Source organism: Anolis sagrei, chromosome 2 (assembly GCF_037176765.1).
Source record: "Anolis sagrei isolate rAnoSag1 chromosome 2, rAnoSag1.mat, whole genome shotgun sequence".
In the NCBI taxonomy this organism is placed as follows: Eukaryota; Metazoa; Chordata; class Lepidosauria; order Squamata; family Dactyloidae; genus Anolis; species Anolis sagrei.
Genome location: NC_090022.1, coordinates 266,340,318 through 266,363,892, shown reverse-complemented (window position 1 = coordinate 266,363,892; position 23,575 = coordinate 266,340,318). Strand labels below are relative to the sequence as shown.

The 23,575-nt window shown below is 39.8% G+C and overlaps 1 protein-coding gene across 1 annotated transcript in view; it reads left to right on the top strand.

Moving 5' to 3' along the window:
- The window catches only part of SERINC5 (serine incorporator 5), a 55,428-nt gene extending 34,540 nt beyond the window's left edge, over positions 1 to 20,888 (top strand). Inside the window, exons 5-12 of the mRNA XM_060761604.2 lie at positions 3,580 to 3,673; positions 5,135 to 5,346; positions 5,911 to 6,006; positions 8,586 to 8,712; positions 9,785 to 9,851; positions 13,459 to 13,498; positions 15,483 to 15,630; positions 19,274 to 20,888. Of these exons, the coding sequence (XP_060617587.2) occupies positions 3,580 to 3,673; positions 5,135 to 5,346; positions 5,911 to 6,006; positions 8,586 to 8,712; positions 9,785 to 9,851; positions 13,459 to 13,498; positions 15,483 to 15,630; positions 19,274 to 19,421 (932 nt within the window). The 3' untranslated portion in view covers positions 19,422 to 20,888. The remainder of the gene's footprint in view (positions 1 to 3,579; positions 3,674 to 5,134; positions 5,347 to 5,910; positions 6,007 to 8,585; positions 8,713 to 9,784; positions 9,852 to 13,458; positions 13,499 to 15,482; positions 15,631 to 19,273) is intronic.
- Positions 20,889 to 23,575: the final 2,687 nt, after the last annotated feature.

Below are 23,575 nucleotides of genomic sequence, written 5' to 3'. Positions count from 1 at the left end.
AGGTAACGCTGATGGAATCATTGCAGGAGTTGAGTGTGACGTCTGTAGACAGTCCAGTCTGTAGACAGTCCAGTCTGTAGACAGCAGGCGTATAGCAGGGTTGGGAGGACAATTGCTTTATAAACAAGCACCTTGATTTCCCTTCAGATGTCTCGATCCCCAAACGCTTTCTGCTTCATTTGGGAAAATGCTGCACTTGCAGGGCTCAGGTTGTGTTGTATTTGAGTGTCAGTGTTGACTTTTGTGGAGAGGTGGCTGCCAAGGTAGTGGAAATGGTCGACGTTTTCTAATGTTACACCATTAAGTTGTATTTCTGGCATTGCAGAGGGATTGGCTGGTGCCTGCTGGAAGAGCACTTTGGTTTTCTCAAAGTTCAATGAGAGGCCGAGCTTCTCGTATGCTATATGAATCCTTGCTTATCTAGGATGTGGAAGATAAAAGCTTCACTTGCTTTAATGGCTAATTAGAAATAGTGTGGGTTTTTCTTTTTCTTCTTCTTCTGTGCAAGATGTACATGTTTTCAAACAATAAAATCTGGAACATGTGCAAGAGAAATGAGTCACTCTGGAATGTGTAAAAACTTTGTTGGCATGTCAAGCTTGACGAGATTAGCTCATTCATTGTACAATTGAACTGTGCTGCTGGCAGGATTTAGTGAGGTTTTTTTCCTGTTCTTTATGTGGGACAATTAAACCAAACGGCACTTGATCTTGTGCTGCTGAAAGTCAGCAGCAATTGCTATTAAATGCTCCTCAATTTTGTTACTTTCTAATTTGATGACAGTCAATAGTACGGAATTAGATTTCTCGCAGAGCTTCCATTTCATTACTGCAAGAACCTCATATCTGCAGCTGTATCAGAACAGTACTTCCCACAAAATAATACATTTGCTGCTGTCATAAATGTTAGCAGATGGCAGTGCCCAAAAACTGTACAAAGAAGAAAATACACAGTTACTTATAATATAATTCTAAGGCTTCTTTTATTACAAATGTATGGTTAACACTTGAACTGTAGTGCCATAAAACTCTTCAAATCTCACATACTTCCTATGTTAATTTTTTCAAAGAGTCTCAGGCTGTCAAATTAACTCTTAAAGCAGGTGTGGGCAGTGAAAGGTTTCAAACTACTGATAGATGTTTGTGTGGTTTTTAGAAGATTCACAAGGAATCTTGAATTCCATTTATTTAACAATAACAGCAGCCAAATTGATTATATTGCAAAAATGAAGAAATCTTCAGACAACCAAGATTGTGGCAACTTGGAGGATATTTATGGGGTGGAGTCCAAGATCTAATAATTTCTATTAGAGCAAAAACCTAAACGCAGCAGTTCGAAATTCATATTCTTTATGCCAGGCTCAAGCCAGTGGCTCATGGAGAAGAGGGGGTTGCAATAAAAAGCCTGATCTCAGTCTACAACAGACTGACATAGAGTGAAATATTCCCTACAAAACACATCTACATATACACCCAAATCCAGAGCTGGCCTGGACTTGTTCAGATTCTCTGTCACTGACCCATGGTGGGTGGAGTCCATGCTGTTCAGTTGAGTTTTAAAACTTGTGTGACCCCATCAAATGGTCATTCTTACCTGTGGTTTCAGTCACTGATCCATTCCTTTTCCCTTCACCTCCAAAACTATGGCACATTCCCTGACTTCATGCAATGTAGAGGAAAACCAAATTAACGGTTTTACCCCCTCATTGCAGACTAGAAGTTTGTACTTCTGGTCCAAATTGGGGTTTGGAGTAAATGTAGACAATTCCTTAGAGCAGTGGTTTCCAACCTGTGGTCCATGAACCACCAATGGTCCACAAGGACGAAAATATGGTCCGCAGCCTCACCATTACTACACCGTTTCAACGAGAGCGACTGGGCTCGCGTAGCCCTCTTATAGTGCCAAGGCAACAGGAATGTCAGGAGGGGAGAGGCTGATTACCCACATTTAAATATGGTTTTCTGTGGGCGAGCAGATGGAGATTACTGAATGGTATATGTTCTGTATCAGAAACTAAATGTGATCTATCCAATGCAATTTTCTGAATCAGCACCACAGATAATGAAACCGAATCTCAAGCTGACCAAAAACTGATTCGTAACCCTTCTGGTACTAATGTTGGAGAACGGTCCCTGGTCAAAGTGGTCAGCATCTACCACATCTGTCTATTTAAGAAATGTTTTTTATAGACTTTCTATACTTAAAACTGTCAAAGTGGTCTTTGGTCAAGTGGTCCCTGGTTTTAAAAAAAGGTTGGGAACCACTGCCTTAGAGTTTGAGAGCTGTAGCTCCTTGAACATTAAGATGAGGTTCAATTTGTTAAATTGGCTGAGATATGAGAGGGAGAAGATTGTCTTGCCTCAGTATGAGATGTGATGCCTCATAATACATACGAGTATTAACTGCATGGAACTTTCTCTTGGGTTCCCTGAGGGATCATCATGTAGCTAAATACAGTCTTAGAAGTATTTATTACTTTTGTTTGCAACTATAATTTAACTGGCACTTTTATGTCATATTTGTATCCCAATTTTCCTTCAAGGAGTTCAAGGCAGTGCACACAGAGGTTGTTTTATCCAATTTATATATATCCAATGTATGTAATGTTTATTATTGTTTTCATGGTGATGTATTTTATTTTATGTATTATGTATTTTATGTTTGGCATCTTTGGGTGCTATTTTGTAAGTCGCCCAAGTTCCTGTGGAAGGAAGATGGTGGTGGGGTATAAATAAAGTATCATCATTATCATCATCAAGGACACAGTAGTTTTGATATGTAACACTTTTGAGGGGAAATGCTGAACAGACAAAAATGGGAGTGGAGAAGCAGACAGGTGACCAAAATGTCATTTTGTCTTTGGGAAATGGTGGTGGTATATTCAACAGCTTGATGCAATTTGTCCCTCAGAGATAATCTGACCTACTGATAATATGGCAAACTTTGTCTAGGAAACGCATAGATCACAGATCACCTTTTTCTGTAATTTCTTTTCTGGGATAAACTGTTCATTCTAAATATTCAAATCTCTGTATCTGTCTTGAATTAAAAATAGGAGTATTTTTTCTTCCATATAACGGAATGAATACAAATGTGATGCTGTCTTTTGGGTGGGGAATACAATCAATGCCTGTATTGTACATTTGGACCTGGGAGACACTCCCATTTCAACCACAAACTGTAGAGTGGGATGTGTTTCGGGGCTGTTAGACTACACTTTCCAAGGCTACAGTTCTAAGTATAGAAAGTCTATAAATAACATTTCTTAAATATACAGATGTGGTAGATGCTGCTAAACAGAAATGCTTCGTACTGTGATAAAAAATCCTTTAGATTTATCTGAATTTTTAGAAGTCCACACACACACACACATACACCCTCTTCTGTGTTATGTTGATTTAAATATTTTTTTGCAGTCTACTTTGTCTATTATTAGTTGTGTTATTTAATGCTACACTGTATTTAAACATTCCTATATTATTTTTTTCGTTTCTAGTATTTAATCCAGCATTGGTGCAAACATTTCTCAATGTAAGGCCATGATTGCAATCACCTTGCAGCTTTTCATTTTTCTTACAGCATGGCGTTATGTAGGTGCTGCAGGAGGGTTCCTCTTCATTCTCATCCAACTTATGCTGCTAGTAGAATTTGCGCACAAATGGAATAAGAATTGGTATGTTATCTTTTCATGCACACACAGATCCTTCATATACTTGCCAACAATAGTGTATCCTTATAAGTTGCATTGTAATTAGTTTTTTTTTTAAAAAAAGCCAGAAATCAGCCCTCTGAAATCGTCCATCCATTTGGAGCTGTTCTTTTGGGGTTTGTTTTTTTTTTTTTTTGCGGGGACGGGGGGGGGGGGGGACGGGACAGGTGTTGCATATTTATTTATAAGTTTGACAAACTTTAGTCAAAAATTGACCCCATAAACCTGGGGGCCTTTCCACACAGCCATATATCCCAGAATATCAAGGCAGAAAATCCCACAATATCTACTTTGAACTGGAATATGTGGCAATGTGGACTCAGATAACCCAACTCAAAGCAGATATTGTGGGATTTTCTGCCTTGATATTCTGGGATAAAGGGCTGTGTGGAAGGGCCCTGAATCAATTTATCCATGGGTTAGTGTATGTACTTATGTCAAAAAATGAACCATCTCCTTTTGTGAGTAGAGTGGTGAACAGTGAAATCTTAGGGCTCTTCCACACAGCCATATAACCCAGAATATCAAGGCAGAAAATCCCACAATATCTGCTTTGAACTAGGTTATCTGAGTCCACATTCAGATAATGTGGGATTATCTGCCTTGTTATCCTGGGATATAGGGCTTTGTGGAAGGGCCTTAAGTCTGCCACACTGCCATATATCCCAGTTCAAAGCAGAAAATGTGGGATTTTATTCAGCTGTGTGGAAGGGGCCTTAGTCCATCCTGGGACAACCTGAAAGATGAGTCACAGCAAAATTCATCATTTTGCATCACAAAACGGTTTAGATATTAGGCCACCATATATACATAATATATGGTGGCTACTTCCCATGGGACTATTTTCATTGCTGTTACAGTACTTAGTAGTGCTTCAGACAATATCTTTGTTGCATCTGCATCAGTAATACATGAACTTAATAGAAGCAATAGGAAGTATCAATGAGGCTGATGAGCAGCTTGGCTTTTTTCATAGTGTCTTGCCCCCAAAGGTTCTCCAACCTTGAAGTAGTGGTAATTCCTATAGTGAGGAAAAATATATCCTGCTTTTTGGTCTTACGATTTCTGCAAAATCAGAATGTGTTTTCAAGGATAAAAGTAATGTCCTTATTTAAAGAATTATCCTTCAAGTGAGTCTTGAAGGATCATCCTGCTTATTGTCACTATATAGTAATCTGTATAGATCCCGTCGCTTTATGAAGTCAATACATATCAAGCTATGCTTGCTTAAAGTAATAAAGATACAATTTGTTTTGCATCTCCCTTATTGGTATTAAAGTAACTAAGTTGTGTAAATAGGAAAATTGTGATGAACCCTGTGATAAAATTACTCCAGTAAGATTTCTTCTTAAGCCGATCAGTCCGTATCCATAATTTATCTTTTCTCCAGCTTAATGAACTGACATGCTTTTCTTTCCCAAACAGGACATCTGGTGCAAAGCAAAACAAACTCTGGTACGGCTCCTTAGCTTTTGTGACGCTCACGTTGTATTCCATAGCTGTTGGAGCGCTGATTGTGATGGCTGTCTTTTACACGCGTGCTGATGGCTGTACGTTTAACAAGATCCTGCTTGGCGTCAATGGTGGCTTGTGCTTGCTTGTTTCAATGGTAGCCATCTCACCCTGTGTCCAGGACCGTAAGCAAGCTTTTCATTCTCCTTCTTCTGATCTTGCTTTAGTTGGAATTACTGGTCACTTTGTGGATGTAATTTGAGTATTCTGCAAGTAGAATTTTGTTTGTGTTTGTGACCAAGAGCTCATTCACACGTCATAATTATATTGCTGTTATTCCACTTTAACAGCCAAGGTGCCATCCTATGAAATCATGAGGTTTGTAGTTGAACCACTATCGGGCTAGGGCTGCCGATTCTAAATCTTCAATGCAGAACTGAAGGTCTCAAGATTCAGTTTATGGAACCATGGCAATTAAAATGGAATTATAATACAATAGTGGCATAATATAAATGCACCCCAGCTTGTTTGTCCCCATCTCTGACCCAATTTTCTAAGTTTTCTAGATGACTCACATCTGTGAAAGTTTGACCCATGAATATAGAAGGCTGACTATATTTCTTTTTGGAAAAAGGAACCTTTAAATCCAGATCATTGAATGTTTTTGTAAAAAAAGAACTCCCACCCTCCAGAAAACACCTTCCTGAGAACTCATTGTGATTAACCTTGTTTTCCTTTTTAATATGTAGGTCAGCCACATTCTGGCTTACTACAGTCGGGCATCATCAGCTGTTATGTCATGTATCTTACCTTCTCATCACTTTCAAGCAAACCTCCAGAAACTAGTAAGTTTAATCAGGGATTAATTAGGCATATGAGGCTACCAGGCTGCCACTACTCTAGGCAGTGGAATTAGAGTGTCAGGAAAGGGAAGGCAATTGTTATTTATTTTGTTATTGTCGTATTTTACTGCTAGAAATTCATACAAGAGGGATTTTATGCCTCCTCTGTCAAAATAATTTCCCTAGGCAGGAAACAGCCAAGCCTTGAAGCTTCAAGGCTATTCAGTGCTAACCAAGGTGGCCAATTGCAGCATTCATACTTGCCTCCAACAGACAAGAGTTCTTTCTCCCACCCTGGACATTCCCACAGATATATAAACCTCACTTGCCTAGTTTCCTACAGACCTCTCAATCTCTGAGGATGCCTGCCATAGATGTGGGCGAAACGTCGCACATCTATATCAGGAGAGAACGCTTCTGGAACATGGCCATACAGCCCGGAAAACTCACAGCAGTCCAATTTACTTACTTACTTACTTACTTTATTCCTACCCTGCCTTCCTCCCTATGGAAACTCGAGGCAGCTTACAACTTCATGACACAACCCAATAAATTTTAAAACAGCAAATACAAAAATTAAAAGCAATTACAAAAATTAAATATTTGTGAAATGGATACAAGTTAAAATATGTTAAAATATAATAAATATGTTGGCGTAGCAGGTTAAACCACTGAGCTGCTGCATTTGCTGACCAAAAGGTTTGTGGTTCAAATCCAGGGAGCGCGGTTACCCCCAGCTTCTGCCAACCTAGCAGTTTGAAAACATGCAAATGTGAATAGATCAATAGGCCCCTATTCTGCGGGAAGGTAATGGTGCTCCATGCAGTCATGCTGGCCTCATGACCTTGGAGGTGTCTACGGACAACATTGGCTCTTTGGCTTAGAAAGGGAGATGAGCACCACTCCCCAGACTCGGACACAACTATACTCAATGTCAGGGGAAAAATTTACCTTTACTTTATGATAAATGCAATTAAAATTCACAATCACTCTAGAATCGTACACACAACTTCCTCAGCAGCATGGTCCCCATCCTCCTCCAAATTTGTCCTGGAGGTTCCTTTGCTATTCCAAGCTTGGCAGCAAAATATTTTAATGCTATTTGGGAATTATATATACACATACACTGATGGAATTGTAACAATCAATAAGAATCAGTGCTGTTCCTGAAGCATTGTTTCTGATGTCATTGTTTATAAATATGACAGTATTAGCTTAGAAAAACATAAACAATAGCAGGAGAAATTACATGTGCATAAATTCATTTCTAGGCCTTGATTTATATGTCAATTTCATTGCAGAGTAACCACTGAAATGGTTGTGTGAACCAGTTTGCTGCATGATTTCTTTTTTCATTTTGTATTATTTATTTATTGATGAAAATCCTGGTAATAGATTGGCTAAGCAGGCTATAGCAGAATAAGAAAAGTTGGAAGTAAAATAATGAAAATACATACATAATAGATAATCTTAAATACAAGGCAACAGAATATCCAGATAGATATCCTTACATCATGTTACATTTGTATGCCGTGTGCTCAGATGTGGAAAAGATTATGAGTACCTCAATCCACTGTCTTCCTAGAGTCAGTGTTAGTGTTAGCCACCAGATGGACACATTTCTGCTGAAAAGTTGCTAATTTCCAAAAAGTCAGTAAATAGTTAGGTATGACATTCACCTTTCTACAAGTTTCAAAAATTGCCTCACTATAAAGTTGACACAATTGAGAACCTCCCTCTGAAAAGAAGCTACAACTGAACATAAGCAAATCATATACTTGAAAGAAGCATTAGGTGAATTACAACACCAGCAAATAGCTGAACTATTTAGGCCTTAACCTTTTTTTTTTTTTTAAAAAAAGCATAGCAGTGTCTAGTATATCCAGAACATATGCTTTTGCTGAATTTTGCATGAACACATCTCTCCACTTGCGCTTTCCAAATGTTGACCTTGGTATGGTTGAACTTGGCTGAATTACATGGGAAGTGTCTTGTACGTTTTGGAATCGAAATGTTTCTATTTTTCAGTAGCTACTGCAGTGCCTGCCCAGTAATGTTTGGAATTTGGTCTAATTCTTCTATCCAAAAGAAAACTATTAAATAAAATCAAAATCAAGATTTAAAAAATGGATGTGAATGGTGAAAGCTTAGTTCTAAAGAGAGAGAAAACGTTGGTTTTGTTTAGGTTTTATTTGTTCTTGGGATGTATCAATGAAGCAAATTATTAAAAGAGGAAAAAAGCAAATTCAATGGTGACTTCTATTATTTAAGCAAAGTATGACACAGACTTATTTTCTTTAGTTTCAGTGTGATGAGGCAGCCATGTAATACCCTGCTAGAAGCGCAGCTAGTGCAAAAAATGATTCCTTCAACTTACAGCTGTTGGGGTCTCATTGAAAACTATTTTGAATCACTGGGGTGTTGAGGGGGCTCCAGAAGGGAGGAATGGAGGGAATATTCCCCTTTCTCAAACATAACTCTGCTCATGAAACGTTGGACCACATTCCAAATCATAACTGAAATGTAAAATAAGCCACAATGATTATGTACTGATTTTTTTCATTTTGTTTTGTTTTTAAAAGTCCTCGATGAGAATCAGAACAACATCACAATCTGTGTACCTGAATTCAGCCATGGGCTGCAAACAGATGAAAACTTGGTGACTGGGCTGGGAACTACCATCCTTTTCCTGTGTATTTTATATTCTTGGTATGTCCCAAGTTGCATTCGTAATGTGGTATGTAAGTAGTTAAGTATAATACTAACAGTCGCACCAGTCTGACGAGAAGCAACTGAAAAAGCATACACGATATGAGGATTTCTCTGGCACAAACCAGTAAAGGTGCTCCCAGTGGTGATTGGCACACTGGGTGCAGTGCCTAAAGACCTTGGCCTACACTTAAAAACAATTGGTGCTGCCAAAATTACTATCTGTCAGCTGCAAAAGGCCACCCTACTCGGATCTGCACACATTATTTGCTGATACATCACACAGTCGTAGACACTTGGGAAGTGTCCAACGTGTGATCAAATACAAAAGCTAGCATAGTGATCTTGTTTGCTGTTTACTAATATTGTTATGTATCAAATAATAGGAATAATAATAATAATACTTTATTTGTATCCTGCCCCCTCTCCAAAAGGACTCGGGGCAGCTAATATTAATATAGCTCTTTTTTCAAAGAGAGAGAACTGGAAAAATGGCTGGAAAGTTATGCAAAGCCTATATAATCGTGGATGTATATCAATAGGGTTGGACAACCTGGAGCATTAAAACCCAAGACATCCCTCCTGGGGTCTCAGCTTTCCAAGATGCCTATCCTCTTTTGCCATGATGCCAAAGCTTGATTTGCCATGATGCCAAAGTATACCCCTGCAATATAGTTTAGTAAAGAAAGCAGCATCTCTTTCTATAGTCATTACTTGACACATTTGTTTTAGCCACTGCATTCATACAAATTACCTACATGCACTGAAAAACATATTAACTTCTCATATATCTCTATAGAAATTTGTCAGTGTTTCTTTTTGGGTTCTTTGGGCAATGCTGATTTAGCAGATGCTTGATTGTATAAACATCTGAATTTATTTTATACAAATGAACCAGTTTCCAAGGAAAATGCCTCTCAGAACTTTAAGGTTGCCTCTGTTCTCCTTAATTCATCTGGGACCAATATCTTCCAAAAATAAGAAATGTTCTAATGTTAGATAAATGTGTCTTGAACAAAAGAGCATCAAAGAATGATCTGTTTCCACTGATGGATTTCCTGTTTGTTTCTAGCTTGACCTCGACAACACGCTCAAGCTCTGAAGCACTGCGGGGTATATATGCAACACCCGAAACTGAAGTAAGCCAACATTTCCCTTTGTACTTTAGCATTGTCTACTTTGAAGATGTGTAGATTCTCTTTGGTGGAGTCCCCTCATGTACATGTCTACTTCTTTCTTTCTATTTATCTTCCAGTATTTCTTTATGTTTAATTTAACATATAAAAGAATTGCCATGTAGCAATTTTGTCCCGTAACTCCAAATAATCTCTGTGTCCTCAGAAACATGATCAAGTGTTAGCTTTCCTGGAAAGAAGTGGTGAGTGGATTTCCGCAGGGTGCCATCCTGGGCCATGTTCTGTTCAGCATCTTTATTAATGACTTAGATAAAGGTTAGAAAGCGTGATCATCAAGTTTGCAGATGACACCAAATTGGGAGGGATAGCCAATACTCCAGAAAACAGCAGCAGAATTCAAAATAATCTTAACAAATTAGAGAGATTGATTGGCCAAAACTAAAAAAAAATGAAGTTCAACAGGAACAAATGTAAGACACTCCAAAGATACAGAATGGGGGATGGCTGGCTCGACAGCAGTACATGTGAAAAAGATCTTGAGTCCTCGTGCACAATAAGTTAAGCAGGAACCAACAATGTGAAGCTGTAGCAAAAAAATAAATAATCCAATAATATATTGAGCTTTATAAATAGGAGTATAGAGGGCATCCTCAAACTACGGCCCTCCAGCTGTTTGGATCTTCAATTCCCAGAATTCCTGACAATTGAACAAGTTCGTTAGGGTTTCTGGGAGTTGGAGGCCCAAACAGCTGGAGGTCCACAGTTTGAGGATCCCTGGAGTATAGTGTCTAGATCCTGGAAGTCAGGCTACCCCTCTATTCTGTCTTGGTCAGACCACATCTGGAATACTGTGCCCAATTTTGGGCATTGCAATTGAAGGGAGATGTTGACAAGCTGGAATGTGTCCAGAGAAAGGCGACTAAAATGATCAAGGGCCTGGAGAACAAGTCTTATGAGGAGTGGCTTAAAGAGCTGTGCATGTTTAGCCTGCAGAAGAGAAGGCTGAGAGAAGACATGATAGCCATGTATAAATATGTGAGAGGAAGCAATAGGGAGGAGGGAACAAGCTTGTTTTCTGCTGCCCTGGAGACTAGGATGCAGAACAATGGCTTCAAACTACAGGAAAGGAGATTCCACCTGAACATTAGGAAGAACTGTTCAGCAGTGCAACTGTCTGCCCTGGAGTGTGGCAGAGGCTCCTTCTTTAAAGGCTTTTATACAGAGGCTGGATGGCCATATGTTGGGGATGTTTTAATATGATTTTCCTGCTTCTTGACAGGGGGTTGGACTGGATGGGCCAACTCTATCATTCTATGATTGTATGAGTGTCCCTTTTCTTTCAACCACTTTGAAGAACTTACAACTTATTATTCTTTTCCCTGCAAGATGTTGTCAGGTTTTAGGCTTCACTGCTTACACTTTTCACCTAATAAATCACCGATAATGAACTCTGGAAGTCTTACAAAAACTGTAGCCTGCATGCAGCTGTTATATCCAACTTTGGGCATTCTGTGATATGTCCAAAAGCCTGTGCTTGGGGGCACACTGTCAAACACATTGGGATAGCGCCAGACTTAGTTATACACAGAAGGATAACTATTAAAACAAGCTACATTAGTTTCCAATACAGCAAATAAATCTTAAACACTGCTTACATTGTGTCTTTCATTGTTTACATGCTGTCTCATAGGTTTCCAGTGCAACTCTAATATTTCTAGTACCTCCATAATTAAAAAAAATGGTAGTACAGGCAAGGGTTTTGTTTTTAGCATGTGCCTGGATGCCAAATTGGTTGCACTAATATAAGGTCTGAAGTCCTTGCAACTTATGGGAGTTCCAGATGGCATAGTCTCCAGCTGCTATACAGCGAGTTGCCAGCCAAGGAAGTGCTTCAAAGAAGTAGCACTTCACAGTATGGGGCTTTGGCACAAGTGTAGCTGGCTCAGGGCTTGGTGTTGCTCGGCTGCCAGTTTTGACCTAGTTCGTTTGGACTAGCAGCAGTCTATGTTACTGGGCATGTGATTTTGCATCCCTGTCACTGAACAAACAGCAAGGTCAGGAAGGCCCCTTAGTTTGTTGATTCTCCTTTTGCTGTGCAAAGGACAACACAGATGGATTCTGTCTGAGGAGACATTCCTTGCTGCACAAGAGAGCGTCAAACTCCTGCATTATAGTGTAGCATAATAGAATTACTTTTAGATCATTTGCCCTTAAAGAGCACTACAAGAAAAACTGCATGGGAACATAAAGCAAAGGCTAGCAGCAGGCAACTAATGGTGTGTCTCATTCTTTCCTGCAATAGAAGGCCTTTTGTCTTCTGATTAGAAATGTAAACAAAATTCTCTAGCTGCATTTATTATGTAGGGAGACTTTCTTGCATCCAAACTGAAGACTGTTACCCATGTTATGGAGAGCTGTTTACATGCCTGCCAGCATCACTAATTGCTTCTCTCAAGAATGTGCAAGACTTGAGGCTTTTTAAAGAGTCGTGTTTTAGGCTTTACTGTTTCAACGTTGTCATACATTACAAGACAACCCCTTTTTATTTTGAAATTTTACAATGCAAAAGAATACTAAGCCAAAACATGCAAAGAACTGACTATTCTGAATCCATAAGAGGCATTGAAAATACTTTACTTTTGCCAGAATCTATGATCTTGTTGAAATATGTCTCTTAGAGATATTTTATATTAATACAGGCCAATGCAAATAAAAGAATATCCGTGTGTTGCCAACAAAAATTAATTGGTAATGAACATTTATAAAATGTCACCATGATTTTGTAATATCTTAAAATTTCTAAATGTATTTCTAATTTACTGTTTACCTAATATCAGGAAGAATATAAAATTCTTGATCACTTTGAAGTGCAATGTGCTCTTGTGCTTTGAAAAGCTGTATTCTGTCATTAGGTTGTGGTTATTATCTAGCAACATGGAGCCACAATAGCGCAATGAGTTAAACCCTTGTACCTACTGGACTGCTGACCTGAAGGTTGCCAGTTCAATATCTGCAAGACGGTCTGTCAGCTCTAGCGTGTGAGGACATGAGAGAAGCCTCCCACCAGGATGGTAACACATCCAGGTGTCCCCTGGGCACCGTCTTTGTAGATGGCCAATTCTTGCAGTATGTTCTCAAGTCGCTTCTGACATGACAACAAATAATTATCTAGCAATGATTTCTGAAGTTTGTTTAATCTCCAAAATATTCTAGCGTTAGTCCTGGTGGTGCAGTGGGTTAAAGCACTGAGCTGCTGAATTTGTTGACCGAAAGATCGCAAGTTCAAATCCAGGGAGTGACATGAGCTCCTGCTGTCAGCCCCAGCTACTGCCAACCTAGCAATTTGAAAACATGCAAATGTGAGTCATTCCGGCCACATGACCTTGGAGGTGTCTACAGACAATGCCGGCTCTTTGGCTTAGAAATGGAGATGAGCACCAACCCCCAGAGTTGAACAAATCTTGACTTAATGTCAGGGGAAAACCTTTACCTTACCTAGTCCCTCGGTATGTTGCAAAATTAGGCAAAATTAACTTTAAAAATATCAGTGTTATTGTGTCAGTTTCTTTCCTGGCAAATCAACTCTTCTTTTTGTTTATTTGTTCTTTAGATAGCTCGCTGCTGCTTCTGCTGTGCTCCAGATGAAGATGGTAAGGATTAATTCCCTTATGCAATTTAAATTTCATGCAAATTCACAATATTTAGAAAATAGTGGGATCCCCCCCCCCCAAGACAGGAATCAGCCAGGTCTTGAAGCTGCAAGGCTTTTCAGTGGTAATCAAGGTGATTAATTGTAGTATTCACACTTGCCACCAACAGACATGAGTTATTTCTCCCACCCTGGACTTTTCACAGATATATAAACCTCCCTCGCTTACCGCACAACCTCTGAGGATTCCTGCCATAGATGTATGCAAAACATCAGGAGAGAATGCTTCTGGAACATGGGCACACAGTCCAGAAAACTCACATCAACCGGGGATTCTGACCATGAAAGCCTTCGACGACACATTCTTAACACCAAAAATGCCCAGATTTTATATAACAGTTTCTCTTCACTTCAGCTGCACTTTCTCAAAACACAGCTGTAATGTTTTTATATTTTAGGTTGTGTGCTTTCTATGGAAAATATACAATCTCACCAGAAACACGTAACTTAAAATAGAAATTATTACCATAGGCTTGTTAATTATAGGTACAGCTAAAACAACATGTCTGTGGATGGAAAAAGGCTCATGTCTAAGTTTTCCTGCTATATATTTCTGCAGTATATTTTCCCCTATCATTAATAGTAATAGATTGAACTTTTGTTGGAACTTTGATTGTGTGCATTGCAGTTTTGTTTGCCTGTTGCTTGTTTTTTATTTTCCCACAGTTGATGCTGAGTGGGAGAACAGGGCAATTAGAGGGTGTCAATGCTATCTTAAACAGGTTTTTTAAAATACAATGGCTTATTGGCCTATGCATTTTGACTAACCCTGTATATTTTTCTACTGTGGAGAGAAATGAAGGCCTTTGCTAAGACTGTACAGATCAAATCTCCCTTTTCTGAAATGCTTGGGACCAGAAGATTTCAGATTTGGTGGGATGTTTTTGATTTTTTTAATTTGCATATTCCAAGGGAAAGGGAGCTAGCTACACATCCAATGTTTGCTGAGTTTTTCCCAAGTTTTCCCCAGTTTTTTCCCCCACTGTCAGATATGTGATGGGGGCAGGTTCTGGTTCCTTTAACTTTACTTACACAAAACACATGTAAAAAACGGGTGTCAGGGCAGAGAAAAGTCCAAATCCAACAAGATGCAGTGAGTTTAGGAACTGTTGGAAAGTTTCTTTATCCACAATCAGTAGGCCATTTCACATGTTTATGTCTTTTTAAGAATGCACATAACAAGTCTTATTGATTTAGATTTCAGTAAGTCAGCTGACTCCAGTGGCACAGCGGGTTAAACCGCTGAGCTGCTGAACTTGCTGACCAAAAGGTTGGCGGTTCAAATCCGGGGAGCATAGTGAGCTCCTGCTGTTAGGCCCAGCTTCTACCAACCTAGCAGTTGGAAAACATGCCAATGTGAGTAGATCAATAGGTACTGCTCTGGCGAGAAGGTAACGGCACTCCATGCAGTCATGCCTGCCACATAAACTTGGAGGTGTCTATGGACAATGCCAGCTCTTTGGCTTTGAAATGGATATGAGCACTGTCCCCCAGAGTCAGGCATGACTAGACTTAATGTCAAGGGGAAACCTTTACTTTTACTTAAGTTAGCTTAATATAGTGGTTTGAGTTGACTAAGACCAAGATTTGAATCCCTGCTTGATCATTGAAACCAACTGGGTGAACCTGGGGGCAAGTCCCTCTCTCACCCTTAGAGGAAAGCAAGGGCAAAACATCTCTGAACAAATTCTGCAAAGAAAACCCATTGGCAGGATTGTGTTAGTGTCACCATAAGTCAGGAATGACTTGAAAGCACACCACAAAATACTTACCAAAAGCAGTCATCTCAATATTATCTTAAAGAGAAATGCTGCTTCTTGATCTGACATTCTGATGGTTAACTTTATGAAAGTGAGCATGTGGTGGTCCTAATTTAGGCACTGAGGCAAATCTTAATCTTTCTCTTTGTGTTTCTGTTTTCACAGCCGAAGCTGAAGAGCCTGCTATCAGAAAGGGAGGCCAGAAAGTGGTTTACGATGAAAAGAAGGGCACTGTGTACAGCTACTCATTTTTCCACTTTGTGTTCTTCCTAGCTTCTCTTTATGTGATGATGACTGTTACCCACTGGTTCCAGTAAGTAGTCTTCTCAGAAATGAAAGGCTTCTGACATTAAGCTGATGCAGCACAATGGCTTTTTTATTACAAGGCAGGATGTTTGCAGTTAACTGTTTCCTCTGACATGCAAACCCAAGAGGCGGCCTTAAACAATTCATGGCTCTTTCAGGCTCTGCTTGCTTCCAAGCAGTTTTTTTTTCCGTGTCAGGAGAGATTTAAACTGCAAGTTGCTTCTGGTGTGAGAGAATTGGCCATCTGCAAGGATGTTGCCCAGGGGACGGCCAGATGTTTTGCTTTTTTACCATCCTTGTGGGAGACTTCTCTCATGTCCCCGCATGGGGAGCTGGAGTTGACATAGGGAGCTCATCTGCACTCTCCCTAGATTCAAACCTGCGATCTGTTGGTCTTCAGTCCTGCTGGCAAAAGGGTTTAACCCATTGCGCCACCAAGGTCTCCGTTCAGTAAGGGACTAATAGTACATCTAGACTTTAGAATTAACAAAGCTTGACACCACTTTAATTGCCATGGCTCAGTGCTATGTAAACATGGGAGTTGTAGTTTTCCAAGGTTTTTAGCCTTCTCTTCCAAAGAGTGCCAGTCTAAGCAAATGACAAATTACCTTAGGATCTGAAAAACTAGATGTTCCAACAAGCATTTGAGAATGACAAGTCCCTGCTTACAAATGCCCAGTCCCTAGCACGCCAGATAGTATTCCATTCTCTGCACTTCTTCCAATCCCCTGGCCCTATACTATGCTGTTTTGTCTGGCCCTCTTTATACCCTGATCATGCCCATCTTAGTATTCTGATTTTTGTTGTGTATTGTTTGAGTGAGTTTTAATGCTGCTGTTTTATACCCTTAAGTTTTATTTAATTGTGTTTTATTTGATTGTTATGCTTTGCTATACTTTATTTTAGTTGTGTCTTTTGTTTTAATGGATTGTTCTGTTTTGATGTTCTGTGGACATTTTGTCCCATGTGTAAGTTGCCCCGAGATGGAGGCAGGGTATAAAAATAAAGTTTATTATTACTTTACTGACACAAAAACACAGTATATCACAGCCAACCATAGGTAGGTAGGTAGGTAGGTAGGTAGGTAGGTAGGTAGGTAGGTAGGTAGAGATTCTGTAGCCCACTTGTCAATGGATGTCCATAATCGGCAGCATCCACCATGGTCCTTTTTATCCTGGGCATCAATTGAGCCAGTATAGACTTCATTTTGGTTTGTTTCTCCATAGTACTAATGGGTTAGGTGCTCTTAGTTCCACTCCTCAACTGTGACCTCTCTGACTTGGTTGGACCTGCTGGTAGTTACACTATCGCCAGCACAGCTCTCAACATCCTTGGAGCAGTTAAGCCCCCCACAATAATAAACCCATCGGGGGAAGATGATGATGATGATTATTATTATTACATAGCTAAGTAGCGCAGCCCAGCCCAACCCAACCCAGGCCTCTCCATCATTAGCCAATGTAAGTGACAGAGGTCTGTTCTCCTGTTTATTGGATGTGGGATACTGGCACTCCTACACTCTCCCACCACTGTTCTCTGTTATGACAGAAAAGAGCAGGATCCCTGTCACAATTCTTCCTCACACCACAGATTGCTCATGGAAATGGAGTGGAAATATTCATCTTCTGTACCATGAACAAGAGGAGAACAGACCCCATTTGCTCTCAGCATCTGATTCCCAGTATGTCAAGGTTAGGGGACTGTCTCCATCCCCAAAGTACTGATAATTATGAATGTGTAACTCTAGGTTCGTACATTCATCATTTGGATTGTGAATTCCAAATAATATTTTATTGCTAATGGTTGCATTAAAATTAACAAATTACTGTCAATGGATGGAGGGTGATATACAGCCCTTAATACTCCCAGAAAAATCAGAATATACACTAACACATCTCATTTTGTGGGCTCCCTGGTGGCACAGCGGGTTAATCCACTGAGCTGCAGGACTTGCTAACTGAAAGCTTGGTGGTTCAAATCTGGGGAGTGGGGTGAGCTCCTGCTGTTAGACCCAGCTTCTGCCAACTTAGCAATTCAAATCCATACAAATGTGAGTAGATCAATAGGTATCACTTCTGTGGGAAGGTAACGGCACTCCATGCAGTTATGCAGGCCACATGACCTTGTAGGCATCTACGAGCAACACTGGCTCTTTGGCTTAGAAATGAAGATGAGCACCACCCCCCAGAGTCAGACTCAATTAGACTTAATGTCAAGGGGAAACCTTTACTTTACCTTTATTTCATTTTGAAAGATAGTTGGCATTGGGCCTGTATGGGAACAACCAGGGAACACTTGGGATGATATAAGACTAAGAAAGGATCCTGTCACAACCCTTGAAAGCCACTGCCAATTAGAATTAATGATACCAAACACTGTTGGATTAAAGGTTTGAAGCTAATTCCTATTTCCCTCTCAGAGATATTGAGAGAACTGATGTGACAGTACTAAATTTCTAATAAAAACATTTGACATTATTAAACAAATTTACTTTGTAGAGGAGTGAAGGGTAGCCAGTAGAATAATTATGTTTTTCCAATTTAAGGTTCCAGGGAAGAGCCTGATTTCTGACTCCCAGAAATTGACTGAAAGGTCTCCAATAATATCCTCTGTATTTACCTGAGACCAGACCCCAACGAACATTGACATTCTTCTGAGAAAATTGAAATTTGAATGTTTTAGCTAGAATGATGAAACATATAGTGGTGTAGAGGAATTGGTAGAAGCATTAGAATAAATCAGCATGGTTTCTGCAAAGCTAAATCCTGCCTTATTATCCTTTTAACATTCTTTGTTAAACAAGGTCTTTTAACAAAGTTTGCATTGACATCTTTCCGGAGTGCTTTTGTTTAGTTTAGGCAGGCAGATAAACTAAATAGCCCTTGTGGTCTCTTCCAGCTCTAAGCATCTATGATTCTATACAACAGTGGCTCTCAACCTTCCTAATGCCGCAACCCCTTAATACAGTTCCTCATGTTGTGGTGACCCCCAACCATAACCCTAACATTATGAATCACCATGTAAATAATGATCTGCAGGATGTATTTTCATTCACTGGAGCAAATTTGGCACAAATATCTGGTATGCCCAAATTTGAATACTGGTGGAGTTGGCAGGGGGATTGATTTTGCCATTTGGTAGTTGTAGTTGCTGGGATTTATAGTTAACCTGTAAACAAAGAGCATTCTGAACCCCACCAACAATGGAATTGAACCAAAATTGGCACACAGAACTCCCATGACCAACAGAAAATAGTGGAAGGGTTTTAGTGGGGATTGACCTTGAGTTTGGGAGTTGAAGTTCGCCTATATCCAGAGAGCACTCTAGACTCCAACAATGATGGATCTGGACCAAACTTGGCACCAGTACTCAATATGTTCAAATGTGAACACTCGTGGGGTTTTGGGAAAATAGACCTTGAGATTTGGGAGTTGTACTAGCTGGGATTAATAGTTCACCTACAATCAAGGAGCGTTCTGAACCCCAACAATGATAGAATTGGGCCAAACTTCCCACACAGAGACCCCATGACCAACAGAAAATACTGTGTTTTCTGATGGTCTTTGGCGACCCCTCCAGGGGTCCCGACCCCCACGTTGAGAAACACTGCTATACGATCTATTAACATCTATTTGTTTTCACCATTCTAGTTATGAAAGTGCTGCAATCGAAAAATTCTTCGCTGGAACCTGGTCCATATTCTGGATTAAAATGGCTTCCTGTTGGATGTGTGTCCTTCTCTACCTGTGGACTCTTCTCGCTCCTTTCTGCTGCCCAACCAAAGAATACTCAGTGTGAACCTCCTTCTGTTAGGGAATGGAGAAAACAAGTCTAGTAACCACCCTAACCTTGATGGTTAGGCTGTTGCTTCCTCTTTTATATAAAATGTATAGGTTTATATGTTTTGGGATTATTTTTTAAACCTTTATTTGTATTATCCGGTTTAAGAGATCCTGAAGTCAAAAGAGTCACCTCAGTATGGAACTCAGTTATATGAATATTGTTAAATATCCCATAATAGTTAAACATATTTTTAAAAATTATGGACAACTATTTTGTGTTTTTCCCGTGAGATAGCCTATTCTGTTTTCTTCATTCTGCTCTTGCTGATGCTGTAATTTAATAGTCCTCATTAGCATTGATATCTTGCTTTTCCAGATTTTCCTGACAAACCAAACACTTGTGTAGAACTATATCTTAAAATCTTAAAACTGGAAGGAAAACACCATCCTAGGCAGGCATAGCATCAGTTCAAGGGTATTTTTTCTGTATTAGATGCTCATAGTAAATTATTGCAGATGGATTATGGAAGAAAAGTTTATGGTGTAGAGCTATTTATTTATGGTAATAATGAAAGGCACCTTTATGTATCAATGGGTGACATGATGTGGAACCTGAAAATATGACTGGGAAGTGAAACACTGTAAAGATTGGTGCAATTAATGAAGAGCTGTTATGAGCGTCTCTGGGACTAAAATGTATCAAGTTGGACTGATAAGCAACAAAACACGAGTTCTGCCTATGTTAGTAAGTCTGTCTTAGTACATTTAAGAAGCCTCTTTTTTGGAAGGGTTGTTAAATAAATCTGGGATCTACTTGAAATGGTGATCTAACAAATGACCTAAAAGCAGGGTCCAATTATGGCTACGGGAAGAGTAAATTCCAGTATAATCAGGAGGGTCAATGCTGTCTGGGGAAATCCTCTGAAATTGATTTTCCAGAAATGTAAGGGTGGGTGGGGCAGGTTTCACTACCACAGTGTATCACTGATAAAGGAAGTGAACATATGTATTGCAAAGTAACCTTATTCTTAAGAATAATTTGGAATATTCATCTTTTTTCCCGGGTTGGGGTTGGTTGTTGAGTCATTTGGCCCATCACTTCGTAGATTCCAGATTTTGTCCATGAGCATGTTGTGAGATAATTCTTTTAAAGTGCAATTGTAGATAGAGATTATATGAAAAACCCACTGTAAATTTAATGCCTGGGTGGAGGGAACTGCAACTTTGCCTTTCTTACTCCCAATTAGATCTTGCATCTCCTGTGCCTACCAAAGTTTTCATAGGAACTCAATCACAATAAGAACTAAAGCACAATTTTGGAAAGGTTTAAGGCTTACAGGCTCTGGAGTCATAGGGTTATTGTAGGTTTTTCAGGCTCTATGGCCATGTTCTAGAAGTATTCTCTCCTGATGTTTCGCCTGCATCTATGGCAGGCATCCTCAGAGGTTGTGAGGTCTGTTGGAAACTAGGAAAATTGGGTTTATATATATATGTGGAAAGTCCAGGGTAGGAGAAAGAACTCTTGTATGTTGGAGCTGGGGGTGAATGTTTTAATTGGCCACCTTGATTAGTGTTGATGGCCTGACATTTTTTAGTATGGCTTGTTACTGCCTGAGGGAATCCTTTATTGAGAGGTAATTAGCTGTCTCTGCTTGTTTATAGTCTGGGGTTTCCCTGTGCTTAGTGTTGTTTTTTATTTATTGTTATAGTTTTAGAGTTTTTTAAATACTGGTAGCCAGATTTGGTTCATTTTCATGTTTTTTTTCCCCTTTCAGTTGAAATTATCCACATGATTGTGGATTTCAATGGCTTCTCTGTGTAGTCTGATATGGTAGTTGTTAGAGTGGTCCAGCATTTCTGTGTTCTCAAATAATATGCTGTGTCCAGGTTGGTTCATCAGGTGCTCTGCTATGGCTGACTTCTCTGGTTGAAGTAGTCTGCAGTGCCTTTCATGTTCCTTGATTCGTGTCTGGGCAATGCTGCTGCGTTTGGTGGTCCCTATGTAGACTTGTCCACAGCTGCATGGTATACAGCAGACTCCTACAGAAGCGAGAGGATCTCTCTTGTCCTTTGCTGAATGTAGCATTTGTTGGATTTTCTAATGCTAATCAAGGTGGCCAATTGAAACAGTCACACCTAACTCCAACAGACAAGAGTTCTTTCTCCCACCCTGGACTTTCCACAGATATATAAACCCAATTTTCCTAGTTCCAACAGACCTCACAAGCTCTGAGGATGCCTGCCATAGATGCAGGCAAAACATCAGGAGTAAATGCTGCTAGAACATAGTCATACAGCCTGAAAAACCTACAACAACCCAATGATTCCGGACAGAAAAGCCTTCGACAACACTCTGGAGTCATAATCCAGAAAGAACGAGTCATTTCTTTTTTCAAACGTTGGATTAAAACTAATGTTTGAAAAACTGCCTTCTATATTTGAATAATGTTGGAAGAGAATACACATAAATATTGAAGTCATGGTAAGGCTGCAGTTCCAGGCACACTCACCTGAAAGTAAGGCTTTCAAGACACGACTGAACTGTAAACAATGTTAATTGTTGATTTGGAGGAAAGCATGCTTCAGATATTAGCATTCAGCTTATTTGCTAGGTCAATGCCTTCATTTTGGCGCAATGTTTACTGCATGGCATTCTTTCAGCTCAGAAGAAGTGGCTGGCAATCATTCAGTGTTGATGTTCTACTGAGAGCAAAGTTAGCTGTGGTGTCTAGATTCCCATTTTTCATTAAAAATAGGCCAAACTAGAGTGATAGTTTATAGGTGTGTTACTAGGAGTGGTGTTCCCTTCCTGTGTGATGGTGCTCTCATGCTTGGGTTATTGTGTATTGTGCTATTTGCAGCAGGAGCTTTCATTTAGTATGTCTTGCTAATTAGAAATGGCAGCCACCTGTTGGTGTGAACAGAAGTCCAGCATCCAAATCAAGGAAGAATGTTTTGGTTTCTCCTCTAACAATGCTAGAACAAACAGACAGTATCCTCTTTGCTGTTTTATCTTACTCAGTTTATTTATTTACTTAATACGATTGTTCCCTGTCCACAATGACTTCTGCAGAGTTTGATGGAGCCTAAGTTGTACTTATTAATGCTAATAGTCAGACTTAAAGGAGTAGTGCCACCTTAAGCAGCTTAGTATGAGAAACTGAACAATTCGAGTTAATAAGGGTGTTAGGCAGAACCCCCGGAGGCACAGTGGGTTAAATCGCTGAGCTGCTAAACTTGTTGACCGAAAGGTTGCAGGTTCGATTCCGGGGAGCGGCATGAGCTTCCGCTGTTAGCCACAACTTCTGCAAACCTAGCAGTTCAAAAACATGCAAATGTGACTAGATCAATAGGTACGAAGAGCCATCAGTACTTCCTCTTCCCTTTTGGTCACAGGGTATTTTCTGATCTTTTTTTTTAATGAGGTCATAAAATATCTCCTCCGCTTGTTTTAGCGATACCTAATTTCTCTACTTACAGCTCAAGCTGTTTTTGAACAGGAGCTCATGCCAACCCGGGGCTTCAAACTGGCAACCTTTCAGTTGGTAGATCTTATAATTGCTGGTGATTTACCAGCTGTGCTAAAGCCCTACCAGCTGTTAGGAATTGGGGGAGTCAAAGTCCAAAACATCTGGAGGGCCAAAATTTTCCCATGCCTGCTGTAACTGCATATTTGTCAATTTATGCTGCACCACGCAAGCCTTTTCTACTTCGTGCTGCCTAAATCAACTTTTAGGTGTTGAACTACTAGGTTCCTATGAAATTCTAGCTCTCCTTAGTTCCTTAATGTTAAATGTTCTTGAAAACTTTAATATCTGAAACACTTGGAAGTATATACACCTCTGAAGAACTTGAAAGCTTTTTGAATAGGGCAGCGTCTTGCCTTTTTGAGTGTGCTTACAAAGGGAGCCGGCATAAGCTCAGGAAGGGGAATGGTGCTACTATTTAAAAGTGACCTTTGTCGTTTCTAGTTCTTGCTTGAATTGTTCCCTGGAGACTTTTCTTGCCTTTGTATTCTGGTGTTTTTGGAGAGAAAGAAGTGAATCCTTGATTGCAGTGGATTGTAACTGGAAGTGTTGGGAGAGAGATCAAATGCTGGTGCTCGGTTATGACCCTGCCAAAAGCAATCCCAGGGAATCTTTTAAAGTGTTTTTTAAACTACTGATCCCT